Source organism: Octopus bimaculoides, chromosome 6 (genome assembly GCF_001194135.2).
Source record: "Octopus bimaculoides isolate UCB-OBI-ISO-001 chromosome 6, ASM119413v2, whole genome shotgun sequence".
Classification (NCBI taxonomy): Eukaryota; Metazoa; Mollusca; class Cephalopoda; order Octopoda; family Octopodidae; genus Octopus; species Octopus bimaculoides.
Window position 1 is genome coordinate 91,695,513 of NC_068986.1, and position 11,744 is coordinate 91,707,256.

At 35.1% G+C, this 11,744-nt stretch overlaps 1 protein-coding gene across 3 annotated transcripts in view; it reads left to right on the top strand.

Annotated features, from left to right (window-relative positions):
* The window catches only part of LOC106873674 (tubulin-folding cofactor B), a 15,185-nt gene extending 4,178 nt beyond the window's left edge, over positions 1-11,007 (top strand). For all 3 annotated transcript variants that reach the window (XM_014921131.2, XM_014921130.2, XM_014921132.2), the window contains exons 2-7: positions 1,151-1,288; positions 3,784-3,877; positions 4,499-4,631; positions 5,462-5,517; positions 6,428-6,500; positions 9,148-11,007. In XM_014921131.2, the coding sequence (XP_014776617.1) occupies positions 1,151-1,288; positions 3,784-3,877; positions 4,499-4,631; positions 5,462-5,517; positions 6,428-6,500; positions 9,148-9,259 (606 nt within the window). In that variant the 3' untranslated portion in view covers positions 9,260-11,007. The remainder of the gene's footprint in view (positions 1-1,150; positions 1,289-3,783; positions 3,878-4,498; positions 4,632-5,461; positions 5,518-6,427; positions 6,501-9,147) is intronic.
* Positions 11,008-11,744: the final 737 nt, after the last annotated feature.

Sequence of the window (11,744 nt, forward strand, 5' to 3'; positions counted from 1 at the left end):
AAGGGCATCCAGCCACAGAAACCATGGCAAAACAGACATGGAGCACAGTGCTATCTTGCAGTTCACTTGGCCACCATGAGGCACCTGTTAGTCATTGTTGCAGATTAGACCCAGATCAGCCCTGATCCAGCACAAGTGTTTCAGCTGTAGTTGTCCCATCTCTTTATATATCTGTGGTTGCATTGTCCAGTGTGTTCTTTTTTAAAACGTTGAAGTGTAATTTGAGGGAGTTTTTTTGGCTGCTATTTCTAGCAAGTCAAAAAATCCTAGTAGTTTCTTATGCTACTGTCACAACTGGGTGTGTACTTAGGTTTTTTACATTTATCTGGGAAATAACGACCAGTTCATCTGGAAATGTTCCCTACATCAGTCAAAGGAAAGATTTATCTCCTATCTACTGAATACTACAAAATCAAAGCTAAATATCAACCCTTTAAAGCACCTCAAGAACATATGGATTTCAGAATCTTTATAATAATTTGCTTGTTCATTCGCCCGTTATACTTTAGTTAGTTGGAGAGGTGGAGTAAAAATGTGAGATGGGGAGAGAAATGTGAGTAGAGAAGAAAGAAGAGAGGAGTATAATAATACACTAAGGCCAAGTGCATCATGTGGTTAGTTGAAGGGAGAGGTGAAGAGCAAAAGAATAAAACAGTGAGAGAAGTGTTAATAGCTTGCTGTAGGATGGGGAGGGAAAGATGAAGAGAAAGAGAGAAGACATGAAGTGGGGAATTACATGGTTGAAAAGTTTGTTGGAGAAGTAGAGAGAAAGAGAGAAATATAAAGTGCTTAGCAGAGGGAAATTTCAAACTCATGTAATATATTATTGTGACTGGAAGTGAAATAACTTAGCAAAATAAAAATGCAAATCTTCCTTTCTTTCTTAAATAGCTTCTCTTAATCACAGGTCCCACTAGTATTACATTACTAGAGCAAGTGTTTTGACATCTTGTTGCTATTCATATTGCTAACAGTGTACCAGAAAATAAAACAGGACATATTGACAGCCCTCTTATCTGTGAAACATTTTAAAATTATGGTTAGGTGTCTGGAATTTTAACTGTTTTCCTAAGTTGCTGTGTTTCTCTAAACCTTCATTTGCAATAGATCTGGATATAAAATATCTACTTTGTATTATGTGCATTTCCAGATGAAATTAATTCTGTTAACTGGTGCCACAATGAATATGAAGCTCCACTTGTATCAAGCGAAGAAAAGCATTTGCAGTATGGATGAAGATAGTGCTCTTTTAGGTTCCTTTCCAGTTGAAGATGGCTACATTTTGCACGTAAGATCAAAGATTTTTTTGTGAATTTTCCTGATGTTCTACTAGTACTAATGATGATGATAAGTTTTTAGGCACAAAAGCAACAATTTTGAAGGTGTGGGAATTCAGTTGATATCATGAACTCCAGTACCTGACACCTGATGACAAATTTGCTGAAGGAGAGCACTTTGCTCTCCACTCTCATTTTCTTTTCCAAATGAAACTTTTGAAAGTTGATGAGGGTGGGACCAAAGAGGAAAGTGTCTGTCATCAATCAATTCAGGTTGTCCATCATACAACCCCTTTTGCCATAGCCACCAGACAGATGAACATTGCCTATTCTGCCTTGTTAAAGGCAGGAATGTGGGGTGATCCTCACAATGAAGTCAGCCATTAGCCAGATTCGTCCTACACATTACAACAACTGTTCAAATCTACAAGCCAGCAATTCCAAGATGCTGCATGAAAGTATGCAGTAAATTTCATCACTCTGCATGCGTCTCAGACAGTCCCACCTAGTGGCACTTCTGTGCCTGTAGATTATCTCTGAGCAGTAGTTCCTCTTGGTAGCACTGCCAAGCCAAGAATTTCTGGAAGTTGTCCATAGTAGTCTCTTCAGAAAAGAAGAGACCAGTCAGTTCATCCTCATTGACTGAGAATGCTATTACTCTTACTTACCCCTGGTTTTCTCTGTATTGTTAAAGTGGAACTTCTACCATTTTGATGAGGAGGAAACCTTTAATTATATAAAATCCTACCACTTGGCTAGTACATATTTTATTAACCTTGGTATTATGTAAAGCTAAGTTAATCACAAAGGCAGTGAGCTGGCAGAATCATCACACATCAGACAAAATGCTAAGCAGCATTTCTTTCTGCTCTTTAGATTTTGAGTTCAAACCCCAACGGTATCAGCTTTGCTTTCTGTCCCTTTGGGTCAGTAAAATGTAATACCAACCAAGAACTGAGGTTGATGTAATTGATTTGTCCCTTTCCCTCAAAATTGTTTGCCTTAAACCCTGCAGTGAACCAGCTTCTCATTTAGTGAGAATATTGTGGTCTCTGTCACTTTTACATCTGCCATGGAAACCAAGTAGTCAGCATTATGAGTCCTAAGGCTCAAGGAAAAACAAATATAGATAAAAGCTTTACAAATACAAAGGGCTATAACTTAATATAACATGATAATTTTTCTACCTCATCTGACATATATAAAAGGCCACAAATTTTTTTTATGGCAAGGAATATATATATAATCAATTACATCAACTCCACTATAAGTCCCCATATTTTATTGATCGTGGAAAGATGAATGGCAAAGCTGATCCCAATAGGATTTAAACTACAATGATAACAAAAATATTTCTAAGACTGATTATTGATCAGAAATTTGGAGAGAAGGGTATGGTCATTGTACAGACACCAGTACATGACTGGTACATATTTCATCACACCAGGAAATATCCTTCTGTTCAATATTCTATTGCTTTATCACTGCTGTATTAGTAACAGAAATCTCTATGGCACAGGTCCACAATTTATTAGGAGGTGTCTAAGATCCGTTTTATGTATTTAGCAATAAACTGTCTGTAATTGTGTCTGGTTTGAGGATATAAATTACTTGAGCAAAGTGATCCAGAAGTTATTAGTCATCAGTGCAGTTTCAAAAATCTCAGATTTTGTGACATTTGTAATTCTAGCCATCATATGACAAAAAACAACTACAAATATTCACCAAAAAATCCTGAGTCTGCAATTCAAAATTCTCTGGTATTTGCCATCTTGATTATGATAAGTAGTAACTAGTGACATGTTACAATAAGTCATGTCATTGTGTTCAATGACCAATGTGCAAACTTTTAGAAATTTGGGAATTACACTTTTTATATATGATGAAAGAGCTGTCTTATTGACCATCATATTTCCTGATTTTGCTTTTTTGTTAGGTTTAGATGCAGTGATGTTTTGCATTGAAAAATTTAAACAAATTGAAAATTAACAAATTTTCTGGTAATTTTTTATTTTAAACAAATTCGGCCATTGTTTACTCATTTTTGAATGAGACATTGAAGGTGCCTACTTATCTTCCAATTAATATTCTGAAATTTGAACAGAAACTCTCAATTTTGCCTATTTATGGCCAAATGTAAAATGTGTAACAAGATATGTAAAAATGTGTGAACTTTTCTATCTATTTTCATCTTAATTTTCATTACTATGTGAGTCTATGTTATAAGGTAATAGGTATACAGTTGATAAAGACAACACTTTTGTTGCATGACCCAACTGGAGAAAAACCTTTTTAAAGTAACTATCTGTACAGTATGTGAAGTGCAAGTTCCTATTATGGTAAACTCCCCTCATCCTACCAACTGTGCAGCTCTTTCAATATTTTGTGTAATAAAGGTAACTGCTATAGCATTTCTATCTAGCTTACATTTTCCTGCACTGTTTACAAATGCAAAATACTATCATGTACTCATATAGCTTTCGTCCTTAAACCCTACATATTACAGGTGACTGATGATTCTGTAACTCCAGCTGATGATGTAGAGTGTGACGTAGAGAATCGCTATCAAATGTCAGAAGCAGAATATGCCAAAAAGACAGGTGAATTTTATTATTATTTTTTGGTAATATTTTTTGTGTTATATAAATATTGGCAATTTCTGTGTGTGTGTGTGTGTGTGTAAATACACTCAGAGTAAGAACAGGTTGGAGAGAGTTCAAAGAGTTATTACCACAATTAGTAACCAGGTTTCTCTCTCAGGGTGAAATATAGACTGTAAGATGCTCGTGAATGAATGTCTCATTATGTGATAGTGAGGTGTGGGCCCTGAATACTGAGGAATTGCTAAGACTAGAAAGAAATGAACTAAGGATGTTCTGTTGGATGTGTAATGTCATTGAACATGAATGTTAAAATATAAGTATGTTGAGAGAAAAATTTGGCATAAGAGGAATCAGATGTAGTGGGAAGAGGGTAGACTACATTAGTATGGGTATGTGATGCATATAAAGGCAGTTATATAAAAAAAGTGCCACTCATTGAAAGTGGGTGGAACCTGTGGGAGAGGAAAACCCAAGAAGACAAGGGATGAAGTAGTGAAAGCTGATTTCATGGGGATCATCTCATGGAGGAGATGTTAAAAGACCAAGATGATTGAAAATATCTTATATTTGAAAAGAACCGTAATAAAGAAGCTGTATTTTTACCATTTTCATTTGCAGATAATTTCCGGACTTACAAAGAGAAGAATTTAAAAAATCTTTCTGAATTTAAAAGCAAAGAAAATTTAAAGCAGCATGAAGATAAAGTAAAAGAGGAGGAGAAACGAGTTGAATCATTTAAAATAGGAGACAGGTAAAAAAAATTTTTTTACTGAAAATGTGAGCTGTATCGTGTTATTTATATATGTTTCCTGTTAGTAGATTTAGCTATGAGGTCAGGAGTTGAAGATTTGCTATAGTCACTACATTCTGCTTGTATCCATGGACCTCTATGTAATCATTTAGCCTGCTTGAAATAACAACCACATCTTCCCTCAAATCACACAACTGTAAATGGTCTATAAATGATGAAGATTACAACATTCCCCAGAAGCATACTCCAGTCCATCATTGGGTTACTCATTTACCCTGAGTGGACTGGAACAATATGAAGTGAAGTACTTTGCTCAAGAACACAACACTCTGCTCATTCTACGAATGAAAACCACAGTATTGCAATCGTAAATGTAATACCCTGACCACCAGGCCATGCACTTTGGCTGTGATTGACCAGTCAAATATTTCCAAAATCACTCTCAAACAAAATGTTTTTTTTAGTTATGTCCCTTTACATTCTGGCACTCGGAGCGCAAATTTCTTGAGTTTGCCATTCATCTTTCTGGTGTTGATAGACTTAGTACCAATATTGATTCATTCATATCCTACAAATCTATGGCCTTATGCCTCAGAAATTATTATTGTTATTCAAATTCCACCAACTTTGCTTTTCATTCTTTCAGAGTCAATAAAATAAGTGCCAATCAAGTACTGGGACCAATGAAATCAACTTGCTCCCTCCCACAAAATGTCAAGCCTTGTGCCTATAGTAAAAACGATTATTATTATTATTATTATTATTATTATTGTTGTTGTTGTTCTTGTTATCATAGTCATTATTATTATTTCTTTTTTTTTATTCAATAGATGTAAAGTAGTAGTTAATAACCAGCCTCCTCGAACAGGAACAATAAAATATCTTGGTATGTACACTGTTTATCTTGTGTTGATTTATTATTGATTAGCAAAATCATTAAAATGTCAGGCAGAATTCCTTACAATATTTAGTTGTTATGGTTCTTTGTATTTTGAGTTTGTATCCTTCTTAGGTCATCTTTGCCTTTCATCCACCCGTCTATTGCATAAGATATTTGCAACATGAGTTAGATTATTTTGTAGAGCAGAAGTTTTCAACCATTTTTTACCTATGAGCCCCTTAGATTCCTATTTTATTCTGGTAGACCCCCATAGCCATTTGATGTTTAAAAACTAGTTTTATGGATACTTCTTTCAAAGTTCCTATTTTGTTAATCACACATTCCCTTGTATAGTTTGAACTATGTAAAACATCAGAGAAAGACACTTAGCTGTTTTTTTTGCAATACATACATCTAAAGCAAAATCTTTTCATAAACCCATAAAATTCTACTGTGGACCCAATGTACTGTTTTGCTTGTGTGGCCCCCAGAAATCTTTTATGGACCCTGGTTGAGAACCCTTGGTGTAGAACATGTGGTGTGTGGGTTGTATTGTATGATGATTCCTGTTTTGTATGTGTGCTATGAAGGTTGTTTTAGGTTATTACGTAGTACTTCTGTAGAATAGGAATTGGCAGTATAGTATAGAGAAGGAAGTGCCTCTTCCCAGCAAACTTCTTGAAAGGTGGATGAGATTACATGCATGGTTTGAGTTAGTGGACCTACACTGAGCATGCTCCTGTAGACTGGAGAAGGACAACTAAGAGAGACCAATGTTTTAAGGGGTTTCCACATGTAATCCCCAGTGATCTTTAATCAGTAGAGCATTGGACAAAATATCTTATTTTCAATGTTGTGTTTTTTTTTTCCCTTGTATATTTATTATTTCATCATGACTGTTGTATTTTACTTCAAGGTCTTACTGACTTCCAGTCTGGTCACTGGGTTGGAATACAATATGACGAGCCTGTTGGAAAAAATGATGGCAGGTAGGAAAAAATATTGTCACTATCATCATCATCAAGGTGGCAACCTGGCTGAATCATTACCACACCAGACAAAATGCTTTGCAACATTTCAGCCATCTTGTTCTGAGTCCCAATTCTGCCAAGGTTATTGCCTTTCATCCTTTTGGGATCAATAATTAAACCAGTCAAGCATTGGGGTCAATGCAATCAACTAGTTATCTCCAACCAAAATTTCAAGCCTTGTTCCTTTAGTAGAAAGGACTACTACTACTACTACTACTACTACTACTACTACTACTACTACTACTACTACTACTATTATTATTATTATTATTATACAGTCAACAAATTAGACTGCTGGAAAAGAAAGGAATCCTAACATCAGGCTACAAGTAGCCTTAGATGCCAAAAACCCTCCTAAGTATCCTAGTTGTCCCTAATAACACTGTTATTATTAATAATAATAATAAAAGATCTGGAAATAGAGATGACCCATGTGGAGCCTGAAAGCAAAAACAATCTCTGTAATAATATGTGTTTGTGAAATGATCAAAACACCTGCAGGAAAACATGCACACAAATACATAACCACAATTCCAGAACTTATAAAACAATATGCAATAACATTGAGAAAATATCCTAAGTATTGCACACAGAGCTGTGCTTCGTGGTTGGCACTCCGTTGGTTACGACGACGAGGGTTCCAGTTGATCCGATCAACGGAACAGCCTGCTCGTGAAATTAACATGCAAGTGGCTGAGCACTCCACAGACACGTGTACCCTTAACATAGTTCTCGGGGAGATTCAGCATGACACAGAGTGTGACAAGGCTGGCCCTTTGAATTACAGGCACAACAGAAACAAGAAGATAGAGTGAGAGAAAGTTGTGGTGAAAGAATACAGCAGGGTTCGCCACCACCCCCTGCCGGAGCCTCGTAGAACTTTAGGTGTTTTCGCTCAATAAACACTCACAACGCCTGGTCTGTGAAATGAAACCGCGATCCTACGACTGCAAGTCCGCTGCCCTAACCACTGGGCCATTGCGTCTCCACTTAACACAATGAAAACACTCAGTAAAAATACTACTACTACTAATAATAATCCTTTCTTCTGTAGACAGAAGGCTAGCAATTTTGATGGTTGGTGACAAGTTGATTACATCAACTCCAGTACTTGATTGGTACTTTATTCTATTGACAGTGAAAAGATAAAAGGCTAAGTTAACCTTGGTATCATATGTATTCAAAACATAAAGAGCTGGAAGAAATGCCACTAAGCATTTTGTCTGATGCACTAGCAATTCTTCCAGTTTGCCCCCACATATCCATCCCCAAAACATTTAGTGGAATTTCCAATTGACCATGCCTCCACTTTTCTCTCACACCCTTGCAAACTTTACCCACCTACTCTTTCCAATCTTCTGTCACAATTCTCTCTTCTACTTACTTTCTTGTACCGAGGGAATATGGCTTGACACCTTGTCACCATACACTTTATCTCTGGCTACACACACACAAGAACACAAAGACTAACTGTTCCTATGTATAGAGATGAAATTCCTCCATGACTGACTTCTAGTTTTAATTGGGTGATACAGAGTGGGAGGTTTTAATTAAGTATCAGTCATGTACTGGAGTAGGTGTCAAGCTGGCAGAATCATTAGCATGTTGGACAAAATGCTTAGCAGTATTTTTTTGTGGCTCTTTACATTCTGTGTTCAAATCCCATCAAGAGGACAAAAAATAGATTTTATACTCATAATTCTTTTTTTTTTTGTTCTTGTGTTGGATAAATTTTAAAAGCTTAACACCATTTTAATTTTATTAAACCTGACAATTTGTCCATTCTCCTCACCCATTTTCAATACTCACAGCCCCACCCCTATGAAAAACACTGGTCTACCATGTTTGTGTGGTATGTGTATACAGCAACAGCAGCAGTGTCTCTGAGGTTAGGACTATTTTCATTATAGCATGACTACATAGTAAGAAGCTTGTTTCACAACTACATGGTTTCAGGTTCAGTCCCAATACATGCACCTTGGGTAAGTTTCTTCTAAAGCCTTGTGAGTCGATTTGGTAGACAAAAACTGAAAGAAGCCCATTGTGTGTGTGTGTGTGTGTGTGTGTATGTTACTGTCACTTTCTCCTTAACTTCATGTGATAGCTGTAAAACTTACTCTTAACTTCATGTGATAGCTGTAAAACAAATGTCACTATCATGTAAGCAGTGTCCTTTGTTTACAGTCTTCATTAAAAACATGTGTAGTCATGGTAAAGTATTATATTGCTTGGAAACAGACGAGGGTTGGTGACAGGAAGGGCATCCAGGCATAGAAAATCTGTCCAACCCATGCAAGTATGGAATAGTGGATGTTAAAAGCAATAAATAAGAAATGTTACTTGTTCTTTATATAGATACTGCAGCTGTTCATATCTGAGTATTTGTTGTGGCTGTGAAGAGTCATTGAGATGCTGTTCATGCTATATAATAAATGTGAGATTGTCAGTGATTGTGATGTTTAAAACATTTGAAGTGATTTTCAGGGGTTTCATTGTGTATTGCCCCAAACTAGAAAGCATGAGGTATCATATTGTTTTCTTAATTGAATTATATTATGTTTGTATCTGTTATTTAAGTTTTGTCTGTGTTTTCTTTTTCTTCCAGTGTCAAAGGTAAACGATACTTTGAATGCCTCATGAAGTATGGCGGATTTGTACGACCAAATTTTGTCACTGTTGGTTACTTCCCTGAGCCAGATGACATTGATGAATTTTGAGATGGCAAATGAAAAAGATGTGATACAAAAGCAGACAAATTAACATATATACATATATGTTTAGAAGTTCATCTGCATTCATACACACTCTCCCTTGCACTCATATTTATTTATGAATGTGTGAGGGTTGTGTATGTATGTATATATATGTGTGTGTGTGTGTATGTATACATATATGTGTATATATGTATATGTGTGTGTGTTTATATATGTATATATGAATATTTGAATATGTGTGTGTGTGTGTGTGTATATATATATTTAATATATATATATATAATATATATATTACATGGTGGATGTTACAGAGTGCCTCGAGGTTTGAGAATTTCCTGCATTGGCACTTATCAAACTAGTTTCAAATTATCGGAATTGCATTTATATAAGCCAACTAAAATGATAAATGTAATTCTCTGGTTTGTGCTAGAGTACATTATAAAAATAATTGCTATGTCACATTAATAATGTGTATTTTTTCAAATAGTTTGCCTGTTAAGCACTTCAATAAATAAATAAATAAATAAGCTAAAATAGGGTTACAGGAGGGGTATACATGCACTTATACTCACACAAATGTGCCTATTTATTTATATATATGCATGCATAAACATACATATATATACACATACGACCACATGTGTATATAAGTGTGTGTGTATGCACATGCATATATAAGCATGTGTGTCTGTATATATATAGAGAGAGTTATAGATATGTGGATATATATATATATATATATATATATATATAGTTTTAGGGAAAAGAATCAAGGTTCATGAACACTTCGATGAAAATCCACTATCACATATAGAAAAATTAATAAGTAAAAGCACAATAAATAAGTATAATATAATACAAAATATTTCTATATGTGACAGTGGATTTTCATCGATGAGTTCATGAACCTTGGTTCTTTTCCCTAAAATTATATATATATATATTTTACACTGTGGAACTTAATTTAATTTTAATTTTTAATAAATTGAATATAATTGAGTTTTTACCTGTAAATTTGGATTTTTATCCCTAATATTATAATATATATATATATAGAAAATTAGTGTAGATGGAGTAAAGTACAAGGCTAAATACATGAGAGCTGAAGAAGAATCTGTGCATTTGTTCAACATTATTACTGAATGATAACAGCTAACAGTATACCAGATGGATGGACTGCTACCAAGAGCTATTTCTAAAGAAACAGACCAGAAAAAATTAAGAGTGAAGCTGTATAAAATTCATGTTGTTATTTGAAAATGGAAGATATTGGTACCACTCCAAACACTAGCATACTATATTATATTTCTATGCTATAACACCATAGAGCATTAAAGTACACTACGCTATAACACTCTACAGCATTGCTCTATAAATGAAATATAACTCAATGTTCCTTACATAAGACTATTTACAGCCACAACACTGAAATGTATTTAGTAAATATCGCTGATGTTGATAAGCATACGCAAAAGGTTTTTTGTTTTTACTTCTGCTTTCTTTTTTTTTTATGTAGTTTTTTGACACAAATCTTTGTTGGGTAACTCGAGTGTCACAAAATACAAATTGCTCAACATTAAACTGGTTCAATATATTTGATAAACATATATGCACACTTAACACACACATTCATATTTTTTAATCACTCACACGACACGTGTGTATATAAAATATATACGTGCATGTGTGTTTGTATCTCCCCTGAAACTATGGGGCAATGTTTTTATTTAATAAATGTCTATCTTCTGTTATGTTATTTTCATATTATTGTGTTGATCAAAATAACTTTGCATGGTTGAGATTTCTGTGTGAAACAGAAAAGCTGTGAGCGTTTATATGCTTTAAATCTAACAGACCGGTGTCCATTCACTTATGAAATTAAAAATTATAGCAATCATTAAGGCGCAGAAGTGGCTGTGTGGTAAGTAGCTTCCTTACCAACCACATGGTTCCGGGTTCAGGCCCACTGCATGGCACCTTGGGCAAGTGTTTTCTACTATCACCTCGGGCCGACCAACGCCTTGTGAGTGGATTTGGTAGACGGAAACTGAAAGAAGCCCGTCGTATATATGTATATATATATATATATGTTTGTGTTTGTCCCCCCAACATCGCTTGACAACCGATGGTGGTGTGTTTAGGTCCCTGTAACTTAACGGTGCGGCAAAAGAGACCGATAGAATAAGTACTAGGCTTCCAAAGAATAAGTCCTGGGGTTGATTTGCTTGACTAAAGGCAGTGCTCCAGCATGGCCACAATCAAAATGACTGAAACAAGTAAAAGAGTATATGAATGCAGACCAATGAAAGTCATTGAAAATGATCAGGCAAAAGTTTCATAATGCATGAAAATTCAGACAAACATGAAACTGGAATACCCAAGTCCAAATATCATTATACTATCAAAGATGTTGCTTGTCTATTTGAACAAAGAAGAAAAGCAGAAAATATACAAATTCCAGAGTGTGGATTAAAAAGTTTTGAATTGC